Source organism: Meles meles, chromosome 14 (assembly GCF_922984935.1).
Source record: "Meles meles chromosome 14, mMelMel3.1 paternal haplotype, whole genome shotgun sequence".
Lineage (NCBI taxonomy): Eukaryota > Metazoa > Chordata > Mammalia > Carnivora > Mustelidae > Meles > Meles meles.
In genome coordinates, this window is record NC_060079.1 from 52,168,978 (window position 1) to 52,196,111 (window position 27,134).

General features: G+C 41.1%; 1 protein-coding gene across 7 annotated transcripts in view; it reads right to left on the bottom strand.

Moving 5' to 3' along the window:
* The window catches only part of KLF12 (Kruppel like factor 12), a 436,995-nt gene that overhangs the window by 25,624 nt on the left and 384,237 nt on the right, over positions 1–27,134 (bottom strand). For all 7 annotated transcript variants that reach the window (XM_045978049.1, XM_045978044.1, XM_045978050.1 and 4 more), the window contains one exon: positions 1,758–1,915. In XM_045978049.1, coding sequence (XP_045834005.1) covers positions 1,758–1,915 — 158 coding nt within the window. The remainder of the gene's footprint in view (positions 1–1,757; positions 1,916–27,134) is intronic.

Consider the following 27,134-nt stretch of genomic DNA (forward strand, 5'->3'; position numbering starts at 1 on the left):
AAAATAGTGCCAGAGAGATAGATGAAAACCTCTCCTGGGGAGGCTCAGAATCAATGGAAAAGGCAAGAATCTGGAATTAAGCAGAAAAAGGAAAAGGACTGGGAGCAGGGATGAGAGATGAAGAGGCAGTTTGCACAACGCCTTGAATTGGGAGAGGTATTCGAAGTGTATGTTCTACGTTAGATGAGCAAAAGTAAACTCCAGATACTGCAATGTGTTTTTGAGTTCAGACAAGCCTCCTACACACACACACATGATGCCTTGTCTCGATGTGTGGAGTCACGGTGCAGTCTCTGCCCAACAGCTTTAGAAACCGTCCAATGACATGACAAAGTAAACGGCAATGAACGCTGGCTTACATGATTTTGCTACCTCGGCTGGGAAATGGTGTTCATAGTGTGGTTATTTTAGTATATTTTGAGATGTAATACTATTCACAGATCTCAGCGGGAGTCTGTTCCACTTGAAATTTCCAGGTAGAGGCAGATGCTGGTGTCTGGTGCCCGTCAAGGATAGTCCCTGGACTCAGCCTGCTTGACCCGTTGCTACCAGAAATGACCAGGAGTGTGTAGGAATGACTTTCCCTCTCCTATCTGCTCCCTTGAGCTTCACACATTCCAGTCACCACTTTTCCTAGAAAAGGTAGTGTAATTGTGGGACTCTCTCCCTACCTTCAGTTTCTTCCCAGAGCCTACCACTGGGGGCTTCCAACAGGACCCAGGAGCCAAAGAGGCCAGGGATGTTGGCTAAGGAACACACAAGGCACAGATGGAAGGGGTGGGCAGGGGGCTAAGGTGGGTGGGTGGACGGATGAGTACACGGACGGGTATATGGATGGATGGAGAGGTGGACAGATGGGTGTGGGGGGGGTGGATGGTGACAGAGTCAGTAAATCATGTGTAATCTCAATTTGTTTCTCTCTAAACTGAATATTAGAAGTCCTCGCTCTAATATAAAATGCCAGTGAAAATCAAATGGAATCACATGAAAATATTTCTTACATTCCTTACAGTGATTTATATATATATATATATACACACACACACACATATATATAAATTTTATATATATATTTTTTGGTTCATTTGTTTGGTTATTTGGGGGAAGAGATCAAGGGGAGAAAAACATGATCTAAGTGGTGCTTAAAATGCTACCTTTAGGGACGCCTGGGTGGCTCAGTCATTAAGCAGCTGCCTTCAGCTCAGGTCATGATCCCAGGGTCTGGGATTGAGCCGCACATCAGGCTCCCTGCTCTGTGGGAAGCCTCCTTCGCCCTCTCTCATTCCCCTTGCTTGTGTTGCCTCGCTTGCTGTATCCCTCTCTGTCAAATAAATACAATTAAAAAAAAAAATGCTACCTTTAAGAGGATAGGACAATTTTGCTCAGCGTTTTTCAGTGTGCTTTGCAGACCTTTTAGAATCTGAGAAACTAGACAATGGTTAAGTGGCAACACTGATTATAAAAAAGGCTCCATCACTGTGTCCTACCACCGTAAAGGTCCTTAAGACAAAGACGATGAATTTCTCCGTTGTTAAGGTCACTAAGACTTAAGTCTTTTTCAACTGAGAGAGGGGAACGCACTCCCCTCAGACAGGAAGTCAACTTTAGACCGCAGTATAAGGAGCGAGTATAAACCACATTCCTGGGGGACTCAGGACCCCGAAGTCGAACAGTGGCCCCTTTGGGACTTTCCCTGATGCGCCATCTCCCCCCCACCCCCCAACCCCTGCCCAGCGAGGAGCCCTGGGACAGCATACCTGTATGTGTCCTTCGGTGAGCTTTCAGGTGAGAACTTTTTGTGTATACTTTGTTGCATCCCTCAAAATCACATCTGTGGATACGCCGTTTTCTGGAATCTGGGGATTCAGACCGTCTCTGGCGTCTTGTGCTCTCAATACTAAACGGTGAGATTGAACTGGAGAGAGAAACAGTGCGGTTAAACGGTGACCAGCACAGCGCTCTGTCTTCGTGCTAGTGACAGGAGACCCCAGCCTCAGCCTGTCGCTTGCTACAGACTTGAGGCCCTACGGCCACATTTCCCACCATCACTTTCTTGGACATGCTTGCTTTCTTTTTTTTTTTTTTTAAAGATTTTATTTTATTTTTTTTATTTATTTGACAGGGAGAGGGAGATCACAAGTAGGCAGAGAGGCAGGCAGAGAGAGGGGGGGAAGCAGGCTCCCCGCTGAGCAGAGAGCCCGATGCGGGACTCGATCCCAGGACCCCAAGATCATGACCTGAGCGGAAGGTGGAGGATTAACCCACTGAGCCACTCAGGCGCCCTTTATTTCTTAATCTCCAAGGCAGGCAGCTTGGCCTGCTTCTGAGAAAACACTCCTCCGGAGACAAAGATATGCTTAAAACAAGATAGAAACAAAAACTCCGTAAAATCAGTGGTAAGTGAGTAGATCTTCCTTATCGAAAGAAACAATCTGGAATCCTACTGAAGGACACAGAGAATATTTTTGGAAGCTCAGCTACCGACAGACAAAATGAGGGCATTCCGTAAGTAACACGGGGGGTCTGAACTGCACGTGACAGCATAGAAAATCGAGTAAAATCACGAGGTACATTTCAAAACAAGTGAGGTCAGGCTGAAAGAAATGACATCAGTACATCAATAACATGAGTCATGACAAGCTATTTCTGTTCGGTGAAATGCACCTGACATTTAACTTTTCCAGTTGGTGGTTTTTCATGGTGAGGAATCAAGCACATTGTATTTAAAGATTAGCTGTACCACCACTATGAGAAAAAGTTTCAACTATGAAATTTGGCCCCGACTTGCACAGTGTTTAATCTTAATGCCACAGTAGAAAAACAGGATTAGTTTGTAACGTCAGGTAATTGATTAACATGTACCTCTTCAAACTTTAATCTCTTTTGATTGAGGCAGAAACGAAGTATATGACTAATCGTTTTCAGTTACCCACAAGTTCTTCACTATGATCACAAAATACAACACAAACGCGATCATCCCTATTTCTACCGTAAAAAATTCACCACTGCTCACATTGGACCTATTTTCTTCCAGCTTTTTCATGTTTTGATGTTTTTCAAAATTAAAGTTTATTAGTAAATTACCTCTTACAAAAACCTGAATGACTGAGCAAGAGTTCTTTGAAGAAAGTGACGTTTACGCTTCACTTAAGCCGATTACAGGTAAAGGGGAAAACCCCACCCTCGATCCCTTCCTCCTCCTCCCACAGAAAACCTGTCATACATTTTCTTTAAATTCTTTCAATTCGTTCCAATTATCCTTACCTATACAAACCCACAGTCACAGAAGCTCCTAACAATGTTTTGTTCTTTAAGAGACATGTAGAGGGGCACCTGGGTGGCTCAGTGGGTTGGGCCTCTGCCTTTGGCTCAGGTCATGATCTCAGGGTCCTGGGATCGAGCCCCGCATCGGGCTCTCTGCTCAGCGGGGAGCCTGCTTCCCCCTCTCTCTCTGCCTGCCTCTCTGCCTACTTGTGATCTCTCTCTCTCTCGTCAAATAAATAATCTTAAAAAAAGAGAGAAAGACATATGGATACCATATAGTTCACATCACTTTGCGAATTTCTCTACACTTGCCTTTTGCTCACTCACCACTAAGCACGTAAGATTATCCCTGTTGATGCCAACACTGTCATTTATTTTCTTCAAGTGCTATATCCACAACTCATCTATTCTAAGATGATTTTTTTCATATTTTGATGTCCCTCAAATCAGATGCTTCTTATACAACTGATGGCTTGTCATAGTTTAACTGGCATAAAATTATTTTTTGCATTAATACTACATACAGCAGTGGTGCATTTTACAATATGTGGTACTTTTAACTTAGATCAGAGGTTGGTCAACTTCTTCCGTAAATGGCTAAATAGCAAATAGTTGGTTTTGACTTTGAGAGTCATGCAATCTATGTCAGAAATCAACTCTGCCCTTGTAGCATGAAAGTAGCTATAGACAATATGTAAACCAGGAGTATGGCTAATGTTCTAATTAAACTTTATTCATAAAACGGGGTTGTATTTGGGGCCAGTGGTTGATGCATGACTTAGATGAAACACGGGAGCAGTCCAGTGAATATTCAACGGAGAGTTTTAAAGTCTATTTCTTAAGCGATCGACATTTAGGTTATTTCTGAAACTTCACTATAACATTGCTCCAGTGAACTTTTCTCCCCCCTCAATGTTTCCTTCTACATGTGCACCTTTTAAGTTTTCAATGTATCTTCTCACTTGTACAAATAACAGATTCAGCTGCCAAAGCTTTCTATTATTAGCTAAGACAAAATGTAAGTGGTGTTTTTCTACTTGTGCCTTGAAGAGTTTAAGACAAGATCTTTATTAGTAGAATGACAGAAAATATGGAATGGCTAAGCCACTTTTTCGAGCCTTCCTATGAATCAGTGTGGATTTGTGGTTTTCCACATAACTGAGTCAGTTGTGGCAACTGGAGCCTATTGTGAAAAAGTCAAGATAGTGTGATTGGCCTGCCCCACAAAGGAATAGCTTGGTTGCTCCTGCCAAGGTATGCTCGGCCTAGGCTGGGTTTCTGGTGAACAAAACTGTACGTGTGAAGATAGGGCAACAGCAGTTCATTTCTTGAATATCTAGTCGTGAAAATAAATACGGATCTTGGTCCTTGGGGGCCTCAAAAATAGAGATTTCTGTGTTGTGATATGTTTGACATCTTTTAAATCAAGAGAAAATGATATGGTATCGATTTCCTTCAAATTATAACTTAAAGTCTATAATCAGAACGGTGTGTGTTGTACAGTACTTTCTACAGACTAATAAGTATAAATATAGCTATGCGTAATCACATAATACATTGTTTTGTCTGCAGTTTATTTTAGCTGTTTACTTTGCTATGTATTTGTATATAGAAAGTAAAAAATAAATCTGAACTTAAAACCAAGTAAGTACTGAGCAGGTCTTTAAGGGACCAAGGAAGTGATGCTGCTCTACGGTCCATCCATCACGAAGCCATTCGGCAGGTGGTTAAGGAAGGGATAGACCACAGAACGGCGTGATAGTACTTCACCGCGACTCCTGAATTCACAGCGAAACAAAGACATGTTAGGGGACGGCCTTAATGCTATAAAACGTCACACACTGACTTTCTTCATTTTCAAGTAAAATATTTTAGGGTATTATGAAGAAGCACCCCCTCAAGGTATCTATGCAAAAAAATTAAAAAAAAAAAATTAAAAAGGTAAGTACCATGAATAGCTACACCCAGCAGAGCTAGCTTGGGTAAAGTTTTTCCCTGGCTCCCCTTTTAAAACGACAGAGGCATCCTCAGAAGATGCTGAAGAACCTTCAGCCAGACTGTGCCTTTCAGAAGCACTTATTTGATTTCTTTGCAGAAATGTAAGAAGAGGTGGGCTGAGGTAGACAGAGAACAAAATAGCGGAAGAGCTTAAAGAACACAGGAAGATGGTGGACACTCCCAACTCCGTGCAGGACTGCCGCTATGTTGGGGGTCCACGCATGAACCCATAGAGGGCAGGCACTGGAGGGGGAAGACAATCAATCAAAGGTGGGGGTTTGGTCAACCCAAGTTCATGGCAGTCAAGGTACTGGGGCCAAGTATCTCTAGAGCCTAGAACACTGTGGGCATTCCAGCAATGTTTGTTAAATTAAATGAATGAATAAACGGATGAGTGTAGTAAGTCAAGTATTCCTAATTTTTAATTTAATATAATCAATCAAGTAATTAATCCCTCATTGGTTAATTAATCCTTACTAGGATTCTTTTATTGCAAGTCTTCAGATAATGGTCACTCAATTCTTCACTCTTACTCTCATTTCCCTAAACTTCATACTTTAAACACTATATAAAAAGTGGTCACTGAATATCAGAGAGTCTGGGTAACCATTAAAACCACATGCACAGGGGCGCCTGGGTGGCTCAGCGGGTTAAAGCCTCTGCATTCGGCTCAGGTCATGATCCCAGGGTCCTGGGATCGAGCCCCGCATTGGGCTCTCTGCTTGGCTGGGAGCCTGCTTCCTCCTCTTTCTCTCTCTGCCTGCCTCTCTGCCTACTTGTAATCTCTATCTGTCAAAAAAATAAATCTTAAAAAAAAAACAAAAACAAAAACAAAAAAAAACCCCACATGCACATAAGTGTCTCAGTTCTTTGCCCTAAATTCCAGAGGATGGCAGTCTAAAGCATTCCTTACAATTACAATTCTCAGGGGAAGGCCGCTGAGATCCCTCTGAACGTGTAGAGGATGCCAGTGAATGAATAAAAATCTTCCCTTTGATCCCAGCAAGCATGTGTTGAGCAGGAGAGGGTGAACAATGATTCTAGTCTTGGCGATCTCCTCCTGTCCCATCCCACTCACACGCATGAGCATTCGGTAACAGAACAGCTATCATTGCTCTCCGGGTGCATCTATCCTGCCCTTTCTGTGTTCTCTGAGCAACGTGCTCTTGGCTCAGATGGCCCTTCAGGTATCCCCAAATACACGCAAACCAGTTCTGTGCTTCCAAAGCCAGTCTTGTTCCAAAGGTGGAAACGCCGCGTGCGCCAACACAGGATTCTTCCAATAATCCTTCACAGTAAGCTGGCATGATGAAAATGGTAGGGCTACCTCCGCTGCCAGTGTGAAGGGATCCGCACAGTTCACAAGAACAATAACTAAAGGCCCACTCCCTTCCCCAGAAGGCTAGACCATTTGGAGGAGTGAATGAGCGCCTGAGGGGGCCTCCCAGGCACTGCGCTGTAATAATGAGATCTAGAGAGAACAAATGAGTGAATCATGACTTCAGTTGCACAACAGTCCCGCTTGGAATGGCAAGTTAAATTAGAATTAAACCCAGAGAGGCTGGAGAAGTCACATCCAGGAACAGCTCTATTTAAATAGAAGGTACCGCACGGCTGCCGTGAAAGAAATTAAGGTTAACTGTAATCAGCAGGTAATAAAAGACCATTTGTCACATGTGACCTTAGTGTGATGAGATGCCCTTCAATGAAACTGAAGTTTCTACAGGTGTTAAAAAAAAAAAAAAAAAAAGCCAGGACATTCTTCTAAGGCTGAAAAGAGAAGGAGGACATGCACATCCCAAATTTTCAAACCAGAGCAGAAAACAGTGGAATAGCGGGTGGTTTTGCAAGTTCACAGGTTCACTCTCAGCTGGGAGGAGCAGCTGCAGAAAATGTGACAGCTGACAGTTACGGAAGGCTGAGCACACGCCAAGCTCGGCTCTAAATGCTTTCAGCTTCGAAGCAACTCTGCGAGGTCGGCGTGATTAGTGTCCCTCGCTTAAAGATGGGGAAACGGAGGCAGAGAAGTGAAGTGGGAGGGTAAGACAAGGTAGGTGGCCACAGTACACCAGGATTCGAACCCAAGCGGCTGACTCTAGGACCCAATCTTAGCTATTACTTCCTATGGACTCAGATTCAGGTTAATATCATCCAGCATAAGAGAAAACAGGAGGGGCTCCTGGGTGGCTCAGTAGGTTAAGCCTCTGTTCAGGTCATGATCTCAGGGTCCTGGGATCGAGCCCCGCATCAGGCTCTCTGCTCGGCGGGGAGCCTGCTTCCCCCTCTCTCTCTGTCTACTTGTGATCTCTGTCAAATAAATAAATGAAAACTTTAAAAAAAAGATAAAACAGGAAAACGCAACAACATAATCTGTGTCATTTAAAGCTCCCCCTCATTCAAGGATAGGAAAAAAAGAGCAAAAACATAAAAGCATTCTTACATGGAGTCTGCTATAATAAGGCGTATACTTCTTTCTTGAGAATTTTAAGGTAAACAGCTTTATAAATGCTGCCGGTCGAGGCAGTCAGTATCATTACTTACTATTAATCTACCTAAGAAAACACTTGCCTGAGTTGCTGTGAAAAAAAAAATTTATTGCTAAGTCTTCCAGCGGAACCCAATTCCGTCTCCCTTGACCAGCACAGCCACAGAACTGGGTCTTCCCCTGCCATTCCTGTTCATTAACCACGATACCAAAAATGATTTTCAGTCGGTTGCATGACAGTTACATTAAGGGAAGGGGGAATGTTCAGTCTTAAAAATCTACTTTGTACCGTTTTCGAACGTTTGTCTTCAAATTATTTTGAATTGGACAGAACATAGTACTTACTGGAATTGTAAATTACTTTCTGCCACAGGATACATGTAAGAACAAACCACTTCCTTGTTAGCAAATCAAACACCAGGTTGGGAATGAAATATCAAGGCCAGAAGCCAGAAAAGAAGTTGATGAGACTCTTAGTTAACCAAGGCATTACAGAGATCTTGGTCATAGAGCTTCTGTTTGCTTGGACAAGCCAGACATTTGCATTTTTTTCTTTTTCTTTCTCCTTCCTTCCTTCCTTTTTTTTTTTTTTTTTCCTTTTGCAGGCTTTCTCTCAGCCAGTAGATGGCTCTCAGAAGCAGCGATCTTTGTATTAAATCTTGCCACATGATAACCGATTCTGTCTAGCTGCTATCAAACAACATCAGTGTCTTTCCTAGGATATTAACTGGGGAAAAGGTGCGATTTAGATACACTCCCTAATTCCCAGAAGCTACACCTTAAGGCAGCACAGATTTACCAGCGTGAAGAAGTCTTTCCTTTCCCTTCTTTTCTCTTGCCGCCTATAGTTTTCTATGGAAAAGTACTTCTGGTAACAGATTGAAATTGTCAGATCATCAGTTGCCAACCTTTCCAGAAGCTGTGATGAAGGCATCAGACCACTTCACGTTCAAATTTGGATTCAATAAAAATATGCCATTTTCACAAACTGTGTAAATCAAGAGTAATACATTTACTAAAATAGGTCAACAAGCTCAATCTTACTATATATTCAACTAGATTTTGGCACTTTTTTTCATACGAACAGAGTATGTCCAAAATGTAGTTCTAATTATTGTTTTGTGTTAATAAGGACAAGTTCCTACTAATTACAGATAATAGGTTTCCGGATGAGCTTTTTTGGGGTGGGAAGACAGACTCAGTATATCACAGTTTTTACTTAAATATAGCAGCTGCCACTAAGTGTTCTTTATCACTTGCTAGATCATTAAAATACTCAAAACTGCTACAGACTTATCTTTCTGCTCTTTTTTTTTTTTTTTTTTGATTCATGGTAGTTTAGCCAGTAAGTTCAGAAGCTGCAATAACAAAAGGCTTAAAGATAAAACGGGGGGGGGGGGGGGGGGGATGAACCTTTAATGGCATTAGCTGTGATTCGTTTTATTTTCATACTTATGATGAATTTAGATTACAAGCCGAGAGGAGCTAGTGTGTTAACAGAAGAGATCCATTTTCGATACAGAGTATCTACTCAAAATAGTTACGTTGGAGGAACACCGCATGACTTGCAAAGACTTTATCCCATAAAATCAATCCATAATACAGGTTGAAACAAGTGTGGCTTTCTAAATTACGCTCGACACTGAACAGAAGACACAATCACGTACTGAAATATTCAGATGAACTTGCTGCAGAATTTCTTCAGAAAACAACAGGGTTTAAATTATGTTTTATGCCATGAGGTGTAACTGGATGGATCATTCGAACCTTCAATTTACTAAGTTATTATTTTAATATGAAGTTTTAAAACATTTTTATTCTAGTTCAGTTAATTAACATATAAAGTACTGGTTTCAGAACCAATCGTTCTGAAAGTGATTCATCAGTCAGTGTTTCATCAGACTTATATAAGACCTAGCGCTCATTACATCACTTGCGCTCCTTTATGTCCATCACCCAGTTACCCCATCCCCCACCCTCTGCCCTGCGGCAGTATTTTCATCTGAATTGAAGACAGGCCCTGCCTCAGTTTGCCTTGAGCCCTACCGCTGCCGGTTGCCTTATAAGAGTCGCGCTTTCCATTCATTTTAGTGGTGTGGCCCTGGAACCCATTTGATCTGGAAATCCCCTAGAACTGTGCTAAGTTAAAAAAATAAGTTCTAGCTATTTCATTGAAGAGAAACCTTGAACTCCTCAAGAATGCAGATACAGTCTCTGGCGTGCCTCTCTTGAAGCCGGCACAGCAACAGATGCTGGAAAGGGTGAAGGGAAAGAAAGGAAGGAAGGAGTTTGGGGAGCACAGTCAACCCTGCGAGGACTTTACTGAAATGTTGACAGTGGAGTCTCACCATAATGCTGCCCCCGGGCAGAATTTTATATAAAGCAGTTCGTTTTTCTCTATCAGAAGGATCTTATTACCAGGCAGATTCACTAACAAGATAGCCTTATGGAGGTCCCCTAGGTAAGGGCAGTATCTATAAAACTCTTGTGTTTTATTTTTTTTAAATTTTCAAGATTTCTATTCATTTGAGAGAGAGAAAGCGAGCAGGCATGAACAGGGTGGGGAGGGGATGGGGAGAAAGGCAGAGGGACAAGCAGACTCCCTGCTGAGCAGGATGCGGGGCTCCATCCCAGGACACTGGGATCATGACCTGAGCCAAAGGCAGATGCTTAACCGACTGAGCCATCCAGGCATCCCTAAAACTCTGTGTCTTAAATACTGAAATATATCTAAAATGTTTCAAATATACAGTTCTAGTGAGATATTATAATGCAACCATAAATAAGCATTTGAAGTGACCACCAAAACAGGCCTCCATCTATTTTATGCTGATCATTAACCAGGTCTATGTTACACTAGAGATTTCTTTTATTAACACTGAAATTATATCAGTTAACTATCTGGTACTTAAGCTTACATAAATTATTGAAACAGTTTTTATTGCTCGTATGGGATATGTAGATAACAAGACCAAGTAGGTTTCATTGGTAATGTTGCACTTGAGTTTTTGTTGGCTAGTAGGGCTGTCTGGTGTCACAAACAGGCATTTCTCCTAACATCAAAATAGCACGTGCCTGAATTTTGGAGAAAAATAAAAATCTTCCCATTTAATGGATGCAACATTTTACTTTTTAATTTCCTTTCCTGAAAACTTTAATCTTCAAATACTCTCCCAAATTAATGTTGAAAAAATAAGGAAGTATATGAGGGTGACCCACATTCATATTTGAAAGACATTTGGAACATGAGGAAACAGGCTCCGCAAGTTGATGAATTACCACATCACAGCCACACAGCTAAAGACTGGCAGAGTTGGAACCAGATGCCCAGCTTCCTAACCTCTCATGCTAGGACTTTTCTACTCTCCAATGAGGTTGTGGAAAGATCTGTGTCATAATTTTTACTTAGTATGAAGGAAAATCTACTTGGCAACACTGATAGTCTTTTTTTCCCTTAAGAAATAGACTAAAATTCCTACCCTATTTACTTTTTTTGCTTTGGCCACCAGAAAACTCAACCACAACAGCCTAGGATTTGGTGTGTTTATTTTCTACCTTAATTGTGCAATCCCAACCCTGAACTATATAGTTTCAATTTTATATAGTACTTTTAAATGTATCTCATAAATTTCTTTCTGCACTAGGTGGACTATTTATGTTAAACAAGGAAAACAAAAGGGCAGTATGGACTTAAAAACAAAGAAAAACATGTTGAAATTTGAACCTGGGTTTTAATATGCAGAACCCTAAAGTTTCATGATCAATAAGCTCATATTATTATCTTTAAGAAAAAAAGAAAATGAGAATCTTACTTTTTGTTGTTATTCCGATAGAAAACAGCAGAGACCATAATCTAAAAATCTAGCTTTGAATTATAATTTATAAGCAATGGTATTTTAGACATTTAATCTCCTTGATTTTCAGACTCCCATAATTCAAATGCGGAGTTGTCAGAACAATTAGCCAAGAGTCATGTAAACCTAACTCAACATCTAGTTCATCTTTAATACTTCTTAACCTCGGGCTCCTTCTTCCTTTTTTGGTTAATAACTTTAAGCTTTAATTCACTTAACCTATAAAGTGTACAATTTAGTCGCATTCCTTACATTCACAATGATATGGAACCACCACCTCTGCCTAGTTCTGGAATATTCTCATGGCCCCAAAAGGAAATGCCATACTCATGAGCAATCACACCACCTTCCCCCACCCCCAGTCCCTGGTGACGATTAATCTATTTTCATCTCTATAGATTTGCCTATTCTGCACATTCAGTAGGAATAGAATCATACAGTATGTGGCTTTATGTGTCTGGCTTCTGTCCTAAATTTAGCATAAAGTTTTCAAGATTCACCCATATGGCAGCTATATATACCAATACTTCATTCCTTTTCATAGCTGAATAATATTCCATCCTAAAGATCACACTTCCTATTAGCTGATGAGCTTTTCAGCTATTATGAATAGTGCTACTATGAACATCTACACATTTGTACAGGTTCTCATGTGAACGTGTTATAAATTCTCTTAGGTATATATCTAGCGGCGGAATTACTGTGCTAGATTATGCAGTAATTCTACGTTTAATATTCTGAGAAATTTACAAACTGTTTTTCAAAGTGACTACACCATTTCGTAATTTCACCAGCACCGAAAATTGTACTATCTCTTCATCCTCACCAAACATTGTATCTGTCTTCTTCATTTTAGCCTTCCCAGTATGTGTATCTCATTGTGGTTTAGCTTTGCAATTTCCCTAATGACTAATGAACTTGAGCATCTTTTCATGGGCTCATAGACTGTCAATCTTCTCTGGAGAAATGTCTATTCAAATACTTCACCTATTTTAAAATTGTGTTGTTTTTTTTTATTGTTGAGTTGTTAGATTTCTGTTTATTCAAGGATCCAAGTCTCCTAATAAATATATGATCTGCAAGTATTTTCTCCCCAATCTGTGGACTGTCTTTTCACTCAATCTCTTGCACATATGTGCTGCTGATGAAATATCATTTGCACTGTTGGTATTTTTTTATTAGGCTTTTTCCAACTGAGAAAATCAGTAAGACGAGAGAGCTTAATTTAGTAATAGTCAGCTGTATAGGTATTTTTCATCTTAACAATGTTAATTCAATAAAATAAAACAACAGGGGTGTCTGGCTGGCTCAGTTGGAAGAGCATGCAACTCTTGATCTCAGGGTTGTGAGTTCAAGCCACATCGGGTGCAGAAGTTACTCAAAAAAATAAAACTGAGAAACAAGCTGTGGGTATTAGAAGGGTGGGGGATGGGGGGTTGTGTGAGTCTGGTGGTGGGTATTAAGGAGGGCACGTATTGCATGGAGCACTGGGTGTGGTACACAAACAATGAATGCTGAAACACTGAAAAGAAATAAAATAAAATGGAAAACAATATTAAAAAACCAACAAATATTTTCTGTGAGTTCTCCCTAGCAAAGCAAGTGGGCATCAAAGGTATCCTCTAAGAGTTTTATAATCTGGTGAGGTATAAGACTTGGATATTTATCTAGCTCAAGAAGGGGAAGAAGACTCAGACCTCTGCCAGCTGGAGGACCTGCGCAAGTCTAGCCTCCACCCTGTAAAGATGGATGTGGATTTCTGGGAGGCTTATCTTTTCAGGGCTACCTCGTACTCTAGCATTACCCCTGATGCTAGAAAGTACATTCTTCAATTTTCACATCAGCAACAACCACATAAACTCACCCGAGTGTTCAGAAACCCTTTCGCTATAGATGGCCAGAGGATCCTGGAGCTTCGACTCTCTATTCCTAGCATTCTCTAGATTTGCAGAATGCCTTGGGCTACCTCTTTGAGGCTCACTGGTCCCATCCAGCCTCAGGCAATCCTTCCTCTAGCTGGTCCTCTGGCTCCCTCCTCTTTTTTCTGGTTGCTGCTCCCACCCCCATCTCATCTTTATTCAAGAGAAAAAAAACACATTCCTTCCCTTTGTGAAGGCGGAGCAGCTTTCTCCTATGGAAAGCCTTGCGGCTACTGTTATAGACAAGTCTGTGGTTGGGAGGTGGGTGGGCTTTAGCTTCCGGTCCACCTCCAAGCATTTCTAAGGACACATTTTCCACACCAAGAGAGTTTTGTTCTGGAGGAACTTGGTGCCAGCTGTTAAGATAATAAACATTTCTCCAACTTATTATGTATGCAAATCATAATTACACAAGCCATAAAAATGATATGTGGTAAAGAGAGGAATAATAAAGTACTATGGGATTAAAGGGAGAGAGTGTTTAATTCTGGTTGAGATCAAGACAAGCTTAATGTAGGATACCAACAAGTGGGTCTTGAAGAATCTTGAGGCACCGCCATGTAAGTGGTAAAGAGAAAGCAGACGAGAAGATGACAATGGCCTAGATACTGACGACTTTGTTCCTTTATAGAGAACATACTTTGTAAATCCTAGAAAAATCAGGATTTTTTTTTTTTTTAGGAGGAGAACTCTGGCTTATGAAAGAATTTATTGATGAGGAAGTGATTAAAAGTCAAGAGAACATTTATTACCATCATCCAAGAAGTAGATTCTTCCTGAACCAAACTAGTGTCTTTAAATCTGAATCAGAGAGGACCAACTCCAAGGCATTTCAGAAGTAGCTCAGTCAGTTCTTGGATTGGTTAGAAAAGAGCAGATAAGAGAGCGGAAGGAATGAAAGGTGGCCCCAGTGGCTTAGCCTGGGTGACCAAGATAACAGCAATGTCATTAACCAGCCTGCCTAGAGACCATAGGAAGAGTGGCAAAATAGGAAAATATATATCTACATATAAACAATAGATTTACTTTTAAAAGACAATAGAGTGGCATTTTCTTTTCATTTGATAGGCCAGTCATAATTTAACAGGGTAGTAGAAATTAGGTAATAAAGAAGTATTTTCAGGGATAACTTGAATGATTTCATAAAAGAAAGCTTATAAAACAAATTTAATGGTAATGGAATTTCATTAAGTGCTGTCCAATCTGTAATTCTAAAGGCCAGGTACTTTGTAGAGAAAATTAGACAAAAAGATGCACAGTTTTTGTTTATTCAGTCAATTAACATTCATTAAATGTGTTTGGGGATATTACTAAGTTTATAGTTGGCAGTTTACATACTTGATGACCTAGGTGATTGCTTTTCTGATTGGTTTTAATTATAGGAGTTTGTTTTTCAGGACCTCAAAGAGATCCACTTAAGTAGAGGAGAGGACAAGGATGAAAGAAACCCTTTTGGAAGCTCTTGTTATCGCCTTAGGCAGTTTGCCGCATCTTTTACATATTAGAACAGCTTGAAAAGTGGATGGACTGAAAGACACGAGTTCAGAACTACCAGGGTAAGAATCTTGCTGATGAATTTTTAGCTGCGTCTTAGAAAAACTTATTAGCTTCCCTAAATGTTGGCTTCTTTTTCTATAAAACAGTCATACCTAACTTGCAGGGTTTTAAGAAGGATTAGGGTTATAAAAATAAAACACTGCATATAAACAGGTAGACACTCCGGAAGGCACTGAAGTTACTGTTGTGTCACTTTGCGCTGACCTCAATTATAACCCCATTTTACAGATGAGGAATCTGGGAGTCAGTCACATTAAGTGACTCACCTGAGAGCACCAGAGGGAATCGGATGATGCCTTTTCTTTAGTAATTGTTCTCCCAAGCACCTAAAAACACCGCCTGGCAGAGAGGGTGCTCCAGAGAAATTTGCTGAATATTCATGAAAAGTATCTCACACCTATGTTCCTCCCCTTCTCTTGGTCTCTGGATGCTGGAGGCTCCCTGAGCTCAGTCCTCTGGCCACTTCTTTTTGCTGTTTCGACTCTCCTTGGTGAACGTGTCCTTTCCCATGCCTTGTACAGGCTGCTCCATATACCATGTTTTTGCATCAGACCCATTTTTATTTCTATGGCCCCTCCTCCCTGAGCTCCAGACTCATGTATCTTTTGACCTTCCACTCAGACGTCAAACAGACATCTCTAACATGGTGAAAGCAGAACACATGATATTCTCCCCCAAAATAGCTCCTTCCTGAGTTTCCTCGACCACAGGAAATGACCACTGCTCTCCTGGGGGGCTCATTCTCTTCCACCTACAACAATCTGTCAATAGCCCTCTACTGTCTCAACTTTCAAAATATATCCCAGACTTGACTACTTCTCATGATCCTCGCTGCCATTTTTACCTCTTACCTGGCTTCCCGCTACAGCATCTAATCAGAATCCTTGCCCTTTCCACACATTTCCCCCTTCTCCCACAGTCTCTTTGTTTACTATGGTAAATATATGTATCACAAATTTACCCTTTTAACCATTTTTAAGCGTGAGTTCCAGCGGCATTAAGCATATTCACGTTACACAAGCCATAAGGACTGTAAGTGACAGAAGAGCAACAAAGTACTAGGGAGCGACGGGAGAGTCAACGCTCTCTAGTAAATAGTAAACACGACTGGGAGAGTCCTCAGGGAAGCTCCCTGTAGGATATGAACCAGTGAGTTCATGGTGAGTTCACAGACACGCAGCCATGTGAGTGGTAAAGAGAAAGCTGAAGACAAGAGGACAACCAGGCCCAGGTACCATCAACTTGGAGTGTTCCTTTACCCAGAACTGCATTTTGTAGGTCCTGGAAATACCAGCACTTCTGTTTTGTTTTAGAAAGAAAATTCTGGCTTATGAATGTAGAATTCATTAGTGAGGAAGCCATTAATGTCAGTAATGACCCACAGTGTTAGCCGGGTGTGGCCTTAGGTGGCAGCTCCTGTCTTCCCAAAGCCATCCTGAATATCCCACTAAGCATGCATTCTTCAAGTCGGCTGGCCTCCATTCATTCTAGGTTATCACCCTGAAGCCCAATTAATTGAAATTTTTTAGTTGCCCCAACCTTCCCCCTGGTTCCTTCATTCAAGGACCTATCTTCCAGGCATCAAAGCCTACATAATATAATTCATTCATAAGAGAAACAGATGTGCAGTTTGAGAACTGTTTCAGACTAGTGACATTAATTAAGGATATTGTTTCCAGAAAGCCTAGAGTTTCTGTGAATTATCATCTATTCCTCCCAGCTCAGAGAGTTCATTATCAATATAATAAATATTTGATTCTTCCAGCTGCCAAAATAAGCCATAGTACTTTAAGACTATCTGTCTGTCTCCAAGAGAAAATAAAATGATTCACACATTTAAAAAGTCAGTATTTTATGATCTTCCCCATTACCTCATTAGCTCCTAACTTCCACACGTTTATACAGTTTCATGTGATGGGGCTACACGTGAAGGGTCATATTGTCAAGCAGAAACATGATATATTAGCAAGCATTTGTGGTGCTTTCGTTAGAGGTAGCGGGCGACTTTCCACAAGATGTATAGCACGGCTTCTGTAGAATAATAGAGGATATTCGTTGGATGGGTTGCTGCCATGAAGGATTAATGGGATCTGTTGTGATCCACCGTTCAAACATGCCCAACATCCTCAGGGCAAGTTCAGGGGCATTCACAAAGCAGGTAAGGCAGAAAAATGAAGTACTGATGCTTTTTATGAAGAAAGAGTGACCAAAACATTAGTGCTTCCCAGTGGAAAATTACATACTAATAAATATACTCTAGCACAGGGGCACCAGGGTGCCTCAGCTCGGGTCTTGATCTCAGGATCATGAGTTCAAGTCCTGCATGGGGCACCACACTGGGTGTGGAGCCTACTTTAAAATATCTGCACACACACACACACACACACACACACACACACACACACTCTAGTATATATCACAATTTTTATCTTTCATTCAAAAAAACTTAGAGCAATAAATGATACATTTTTTTGATTTGTAATTCTCTTTTATTACATACTAACCTCTAAAAAGAAATCGGTGACTTAAAAATAGATTGATGACAATTTAAAAAAATAAATTGACGATTTACTGATTCCTGAGATTTCATCCCCTGCTTTCCTCCTAGTCAATACAATGCATTTCTTTTTCTTTGGTCTTCTATCTAGACTAGCTGAGAGCAACTTCTGAGGCCCTTCAAAAAGCTGATGGGTTCATAAGCCCAACAAATCACTCAGGAGCTTAATGCATTCAATGTGTTCGTTACTGGCAATGCCACAGAAGGATTAAGTATGAGTTATCAGAAAACATCTGTGAATCAGATATAAAGTTCATACTAATTACCACTTCAATTTTTCTTGTTTATTGGGTAATTAAAACACACTTTAATATAGATAGCAAGGCTTTGACTTTTTCCAATTTTGTCCACGAATATTATGCATTTGTGAAAATATATGAAACTGTCTCATTTAGCTTTATCTGAAACCCATTTTTTTAAAGCAAGAAGATTAAAGAATATGGATCAGTGGAACTAATTAAGCATCTTCTTTGGAAAAATTTCTGTGTGAACTCCTCAGAGTTTGATTAAATTGGCCAAATGTACTTTGGGATTAATAAATGACTGTAAACCAGTGACACCAAAATATCTGAAAATTACACTTGGCGGATGTGAGATATCATTATTAAAATCAAGATTACTGAACTTTCGTAAATCTACTTCACTCAGCGTGCATTTTTTTTGTAAAGATTTTATTTATTTATTTGACAGAGATTTCAAGTAGGCAGAGAAGCAGGCAGAGAGAGAGAGGAGGAAGCAGGCTCCCTGCTGAGCAGAGAACCCGATGGGGGCCTTGATCCCAGGACCCTGAGATCATGACCTGAGCCGAAGGCAGAGGTTTTAACCCACTGAGCCACCCAGGCACCCCTCAGCGTGCGTTTTTTAAATGTTCACTTTAGATCCATTTTTCCATGTTTGTGGTTTGTGTGTGTGTGTGTAAAATAGGCAAGTAGAAAAAGATATTGTCTCTGATTTTTATAACTTAAAATCTGGGTGAGTCAACGTGCAATATGTTTGTGAAAAAACAGCAACAACAAAAGTAATCCATGGACCAAGTGTGAGAAACCGTGGAGGGATTCCGACAGAGTCTGCGAGTGCCGAGGCATACGTGGAGAGTGTACCATCACCCTGAAGGGGTGTATACACAGCTGACAAGCTATGAAGGATAAGGACCTTGGTAAACACAGCCACGATGGTTTTCATACCCCTTCCATTTATGATGATTATTACCTTTTTAAAAAAAAAGATTTATTTATTTGAGAGAGAGAGAGAGAAATGGCAGGGGGTAAGGCGGGGTAGAAGGGAGGGAGAGAGAGAATCCCAAGCGGAGTTCCCAACACAGGGCTCAATCCCATGACTCCGAGATCACGCCTTGAGCCAAAACCAAGAGTCAAGAGTGCGACGCTAACCGACTGCGTCACCCGGACACGCCGATGATGATTCCTTTTTCACCCCAGATGCTGGTCATCTATTACGGAGAGGAGCAGGGTTGTAGTTAAGCGCCCGGGGCTGTGTCGTCAGATCTCCCAGCCCCATGCATCTAACCATGAAGCCGTGGGCAGGTACCCGAAGGCCCCAATACCTCAGTTTCCTTTCTCTAAAACGGGACAAATAAATGTCCTTGCCTTATAGGACTGTTGCAAGTATTAAATGAGCTAATACATGTAAACCCTGTAAGACAGTTCCTGCTACTTGGCTAGCCTTTGCTATACTTGGCCAGCCTCGATAAATCCTACCTCCCTCTGACTCTCAGTTTTTGACGGGGAATACGTTAAACGTTATTGTTTACCTCGAGGGAAATTGTACAAGTGCTCCAATAAAATTCAGTTAAAATGATGTATGTCAATATAGTCAACAATACTTATTATAAACTCCAAAGGCGCTAAGAGACTAGACCTTAATTGTTTTCACCACAAAAAAGGAATGATAATTAATTATGTGACAGGATAGAGGTGTCAGCTAATGGTGAGATGGTAATCATATTGGCGCTGCATAAAGGTACTGGACCAACATGTTGTATATGTCAATTACATCTCAATAAAAAATAATGAAATGTCTTTCATATAGCCAATACGGGATATAAAAGTGGGAGCATAAAGTCAATAAAACATTCAAGGAGCTTTATATCTCTAGAAAGTTTGCAAATGCTTGGGAGAAAAGGTAGGGAGAATGAACACACCATTTACACCTCTTTCTCATTATTGTTATCTGATGTTCTCTGGAGACTCTCGGGCACCACTGTAGGCTGTTAGTAATTCCTGAGTCATTATTACATGTACACAGAGCTGATGATAAATAATCAGAAAACATTCTAAAATAGCTTTACCAATGATAAAAACATTTGTAAATTTATCTGGGGTTAGCACATTCTTGGATAACTTTATTTTTTTTTTTCAGATTTTATTTATTTATTTGACAGATAGAGATCACAAGTAGGCAGAGAGGCAGGCAGAAAGGGAGAGAGGAGGAAGCAGGTTTGCCACTGAGCAGAGAGCCCGATGTGGGGCTCGATCCCAGGACCCTGAGATCATGACCTGAGCTGAAGGCAGAGGCTTTAACCCACTGAGCCACCCAGGCACCCCAACTTTATTTTTTAAAAAAAGCTAAGTTTCAAATCCAAATAAGTCTTTTCCCTCTGAGCGGAAATGCATTACCTTCTGAGATGGGATAATCAAAAATTGCTAAGACACACAGGAATGTCGTCCAGAGCTGGTCTGCTGAGCTACAAGGGTCCAGCATTTGTAGAACTGTTCAATTTTATAGGCTTTGTGACCAAGACCTGTGACCTGTTTGTGCGCTCCCGAGGTAACAAGAAGCCTCCCCACCCTTGAGAGTTGCCAGGTAAACTCGCTGAAGCCTTATCACAGATTGTTTAGAACGAATCACGGCATGCCTCTGTTAGTTTTATTAAATGAGTTCAATTCCTGATTTATTATTTCAAAGCAACTAGTCGGACTTTCTTTGCCAAATGTTCTTTTATCTCAAGAAGCAGGAATCAGGGAAAGCGTTCTCGAAACACCCTCTCTGAGTCCTGAGGGGAAAGCATTTTGTGCTCTAGCATATGTCTAAGTGTGAGAGCCTCTGTAGCGTATCAGCGTGTGGGCAGACTTTTAGGAAAACGCAGGAAAAACAGCAGAGCAATCTGCTCTGACAGACAGTACAACTTATGTATGAAAAGCCTCCCCAGTGCTAATGCGATTTACACATCCATAAGACAGGCCTAAAAATTCCAGGAGCAAAGGCAAAACATAAGGCATAAAATGGGACGCGGTCTCAAGTGCTAACAACATTTTTACATATCCCATTTTTTTTTTTAAAGTTTATAATAACTCCTTCCATTCCTATAGCATCTTTCCTCCGAGAAGTTAAACTTCCTCAAAAGATGTTTTATTTGTTTGTAATGTTCCAATTCATCCTGACAATGTCTCCTTGGAACAGAGAGCAACTTGCCTGCATCATATGGGAGAGAAAAACCGGAGTGTCATAAGGCAGCCTGCAGGACTGGTTCCTGCCCCCGGGTAGGGAGAGCTATCGGCCAAAGACCCCCAAGAGTTCGGGGCTGTTGGTCAGGTGGAACCATGGTTTCAAAGCCTTAAACTCTCATTTCATTGCTGGACAAGAACTTTGCTTTCAGATTTGCAAAGAATAACAGTAAAGACTTCTACTGCATTCCTCTGGATCCCAATTATTCTTATGGTTCTTTCTCTTTCTCTTTCTCTCTCTCTCTTTTAAATATTTTATTTATTTATTTGTCAGAGAGAGAAAGAGCACACAAGCAGGGGGAGCAGTAGGCAGAGGGAGATGAGCAAAGGAGCTCAATGCGGGACTTGATCCTAGGACCATGGGATCATGACCTGAGCCAAAGGCAGACACTTGACTGAGTCACCCAGGCACCCCATATTCTTATGGTTCTTAGGCCAACAACACATCCTCTCTTAACTCCACGGCAGTTGTCTTAAGTCCCATTCCAGGAAAATTTCAGAGCCTCGAGGTCATTATTTTGAATTATTTCAATTTCAAGTATGTAAGGGTAATCTAACAACGCTATAATTCGCCTCTTTGACCCCCCAGTTATAAATTTCATTCATCAACAGCTCCATTGTTCTCCATGGTTGGCTTTAAAACAATAAATTAGAAATCAAAATTTATGGAAAATGAATTTATGCTAGGCAAAACACCACTCTGATCTCTTAAATATTCCATGTAAGGTTTAGTTTTGACAAACTTCTGGAAGAAGATGTCGTCATGAGGTTGATTACTTACTGAGCGTTTCTCAAGCATTTACCGAGCACCTCCCACGTGGGAGCACAGCACGAGGCTCTAGGGAGGCCGGGAGGAAGGCGCTGTCCATCCCTGCTCTCGTCTGTCACACATCCAACACAGGCTACCAAGGGACGAGACACTTCCCATTCCTGCAGCCACTTACACTGACCTTTTAAGAGAGGGTGGAAATCCTATCGATATGGTGATAGAAGAAAAAAAATGATGGAAGTAAAGGCCAGTGTTTATTATTTCAGATTCTTGCTCTAGGCATTAGACTAGGGGAAGATTCCTGAATATTTAGGAACATGCACAATTTTTCACTTGAAAAAGCAGAACATTCTAAAGAACTGAACCAAATCTCTTAAATTATTTGCTAGCTCTAGTCCAGTCAAATTTGAGTTCAAAAGATAGTGCATGTTTAGACTTCAGCCTCTACTCAGAGCAGGACAAAGGGGAATTTTCTGTGCCCTGAACTTTTTGGTATTTAAATCATAACAGCGAACAATAGCTAATATTTATGGAGCAAGCGAATGTTTGCCAGATACGCGGTTAAATTTTCTACATGTATCATCTTATTCAGTTCTTTCCACACTCGAAGAGGATAGCATTGTCATTCCCATTTTACAGATGAGTAAAATAAGTAGCCTTTAAGTAGCCTTAAAACGAGTAAGTCAAACAGTAGATTGTTAGCAACTAATATCAGCCCTCTTAGCAGTGAGGATACGAAATGGTAGGACATATACTTCTGAATGAGGGCTCAAGTAGTACAATCAGTTATTTCCTTAAAGGAGACATTTCAGCCAGGAAAGACAAGAGTCAGCTCTCCCTGTGAGGATCTCAATATGGCTCAGCTTCCCACAGCGCCCAGGGGTGACTATTTCTCACTTCTTTCACATCACCCTCTTATTAAGTCAGGGAGACTCATGGTTTAGGTGCGTTCTCCTCAGCATCAGGAAAAAAGTTAGCCATTAGCCAGCCCCATCCCTCCTCTGCTCTTTTGTTCTCTAAGAAAAGACCGTATGGTTCCTTTAGTTTCTCCACTTATAAGTGAGAAAACTCGCTAGATAGGAGGCAGGCAGGAGCACGTCACATTTTCAGTGGACTGAGGACATGAGCCTTATTTGATAGCAGATTCCTCTTTCTTCAGCTCTGGCTGCATGTTGTTTCCAGAATCTGAGCCTAAAATCTGAGCGACTTTGGAAGAGGCCTATTCCTCTCTGAATTACAAGCTGCATGTGGCAGGTGTTGTTACCATGACTCACGCTTGCAGAATATTGGCAGAAGGGTTTACCATGACTTTCCTCAGGATCGACTCTTTTTATGTAGAGTCTTAAATTCTGTTGTCCGATCAGTGCTACCTTCTATAAAATAGACTACTGTTTCAAGATCCTGAAAGCACCAGAGAATTTAGCTTTGCTTAAAGACTTACGATATGATTATGTAACAATTTCAATATTGTATTTAGAAATCAAGAGAGGGGGGAAAAGTACCAGAAGGAATGTCTCCTCATTCGATTCAAGTTACATGGAAACTGACTTTGAAATGGCTTTTAAAAAACCTACCAAAGGATAGAGTGTGTGTATTACGTGGTTTGCGGAGATTTTACATGTGTCTGGGAAAAGCTGATCCTAGAAGCACATTTGAAAAATTGTTTTGGTAACAGCTTGCTTCAGAACCACCTATAAGTTCATAATAACCACCTTTTTAAAAAGTTCCTCTGTGACAATGAGAAAAAACCAAGGTGGTTTCTAAGAAAGTTGTAGTGTTCAAGAAAAGGAGAGAATTCATGACTAGAAAGTACATCGAGAGTTCTTCTAACTCACTAATTCCTTGAGGCAGAATTGTATTTCAAGCATTGCAGAGAGAAAATCAATCTACACTTTTAAAAGGGTTTTGAAAAGCCATTTCAAGAACCCTACTAACCTCTCTTGTTGATCTGGAAACTCTTCTTTCCGCCATCTACAGATACGCTTCCTTACTTCAAACAAACCCAAATACCAAGATCTAAGGCGTCTCTGTACTGAAATAAAATAGACCTGGCTTGTCTGCTTTTAAATTCTCCTTCCAGAAATAATAATTCAGGCATGACTTCGGGCAGCAGGGGCGAGGGTGATCCAGGGATAAATTTGGAATCAGAAGATCGAGACATGCCAGCTCTGTTGCACGGAGGTTGCGTTGTCGAACACGAATCCCTGAATCTCTATTTTGGACCCCTCATTTCATCCCTGACAAAATGGGATCAATACTACTTGATGTTAATGTCCCAGAGGCTGGTTGTGAATTTCCCGGGAGAATGGCTGAAATAAGATTTTAAAAGAATAGACGAAGGGCCCTTCTGATAGGGCTCTCTTCCAGGCGGGTTTTTATAGAACCCGTTTTGGCAAACCAGTGGGAGGAGTGGAGAATGGGTGGAAGGGGGCTGGGTGGTGGACACCATGGAGCCCGGGTCTGCCCCGTGGGAGTTGGTCTAGTACAGGGAGGGGTGGCGGCAGCACTGGTGAGCCACTCCAGAGCAGGGAACACAGGAAGAAGGGCTGTGGGGCCACAGGGGCAGGGGTGAATGCATGGAAGAAGAAGGTCAGAAAGGAAAAGAGAAGCCAAGTCCGCCTTGGGCGAGCCTGACACCAGCAAGGTCACCATCTGCAAAATCTGTATTAGGAGATGAAGAACTAAAACTACAGGGTGAGACACAGATGCAAATTACAAATACAGATACGGATATGCATGCAGAGGTGAATGTGTGTGTGTCCCTCTACTTTAATAACTGAGCTCATTATTGTCTGAGTGTAGCCAGTTGAGTTCACCTTCAAGGAGGGCTCATTCTTCAGAAATGAAGAAATGCTGATACTCATGCATCCTGGTGTTAAATCCTGAGATGCTGGTGCCCCTAGAGGTACAGATCTTCTAGTCTTAGCTGGCTACATCCTCTGGACCAAGGCCTGCTAATATAATCAGTCATTTTTTTATGAGTACCTACAAATGATAGTTGTTATGTATTGATTTGAATAAACAACTTATTCATGTATTCCTTATGAGAAGTTGCAGTTAATGCATCTGTATTCATATTTTACATGAAATGCATATTTTAAAAATATGGCTCCTTCCCATAAATCGTCTATAATGTGGGGTTATTTTTATGCAAGTGCTCTTTGACCCCTGGGGACATAAGGGAATAGAGAATGCCTAGTGCAAATGCATATTCCCTTAAAGGATATTTTCTTGTAGGAAACAGGTGACCTTACTCCTACCCAGCTATGAATAAGGAACCACGAAGTTGTGAAACAACTCACCATGAATGGGGTGGGACTCTGTCAACACCTACAGAGTAGGCTCTAGTTTTCCTCCTCCAGTGTAGGAAATCATGTGACACGGAGGTCAACTGGAACGAGGGCTGAAGGATATATTCTAACCGATATAACTATAATCATGCATATTTACAAATACTAAATGTAATTATTATATCCCCAGTACATATCCAAAAAAAGATCATGTTAAACTCAGATTGTGACAATGACTGGTTTCATAGTTTGCGAAAGCATCATGTGCGAGAATTACTATATTTCACTAAGCCAAAGTACCAAGTGCGAAAATGAAAAAGAAAATGCTCCTTTGTCAACATTTGTTATCATGCCACACATCATTTTTACCTCTCAAGGACAATAATGTCCTACTAAGCAGGTAGCAGATGCTGCCTTTACCAGATAAAAGGTTGTAACTGGGGGTGCCTGGGTGGCTCAGTGGGTTAAGCCTCTGCCTTCAGCTCAGGTCATGATCCCAGGGTCCCGAGATCGAGCCCCGCATCGGGCTCTCTGCTCAGCAGGGAGTCTGTCCCCCCCCCCCCCCGCCACCGCCTGCCTCTCTGCCTACTTGTGATCTCTCTCTCTGTCAAATAAATAAATAATATATTAAAAAAAAAAAAGGTTGTTACTAAATGTCTGACCCCTTCAGAAGGGGTCTCTAAACCCACGGAGAAAGAAGCATGGTAGCACCGCTTCATAGTGGAGTAGCATCAGGTTGGTAACGATCCACAGATGAAACCAACAAACAAAAATACTGCATCGCCGCAATTAGGGGTGTGTATGTGTACACAGGCAAACAATGACGGGATTCCAGTAGTTCAATTATTTTTCAATTTATATACATGCGAAACCACACGGAAGGGGCAAAAGCCATGCAGATCAGACACATTTCTTTAAAATTGATAAATAAAGTTTAAAAATGTAAATAACTTGTACTCATGAATTCCATGACCTCGAACGATGTTAACGCTAAAGGCCTACACAGGAGGATACCTAAATAAATGTTAAGTCGGTGAGGTGCCCAAAACACGCCTGTGAAAAACAGGTGACACTCTCTTTACAGAAGGCCAGCAGCACACAGCGGCAGCATACCTGCTGACTCATTCACGACTCTGAACTTCTCTTGTACAGACAGAAGCTCCTCGAGGGTACCTTTATATTCCCAGTATTATACACAACTGAATCAATAACAGTGAAAAATGCTAGGGCTTGGCGCAGAGTAGGTGCTCAGAACAGGTCAGACTTCCAATGACAAACTATCTTAATATCTTAATAGAGCAAACTTTGGAAAACCTGTTAAAATATTCCAGAAGGTATTCTACAAGAATTTGAACACTTCAGTTTAAATGCATGTCCCATCCCTTCCAGTCTTCCTTCTTCAAACATTTCTTGAGCACCCACTGTGTATGGGCCAGGGTTTTTGCAAGGTACTGGGGACTCGGAGCCCAAAAGAGAAAGGCGCGTGCACACGCACACACACGCACACTCAAGTGCTGTGATAGAAATACTTGATAGGGACCCAGAAGAAGCAGCCATCTGTCATCAGCAAAAAAGGTGGGGGGTTAAACTGTGAACAAGGCTGTTTTCATTAAGCGACATTATACAAAAGGAGATGGAACTTCGAAGAACATGAACATTTAAAAGGAGGTAAAGGAAGAGGAATGAAAAGAAGGGACACAGTAGAGACATCAAGGTCAGTTTTATACATCATACCAGGGAATTCTGTTCACCTAGGTCTTAATCTTGTTATCCGTAAAAAGGTCAAAACAAAACACTTTCTAGATATTAATGAGATAATTAACATTGGCTATATATAAACTCTAGTCCTACATAAACTAGCTTTGCCATCTCCTCATAATAATAATAATCCATATTTCTTGAGTCTGCGAAACACTGTCCTTAGAGCTTTATACGTGTTAGCGCATTTACTCCTGACAAGAGCCATGGGACAGGGGTTAA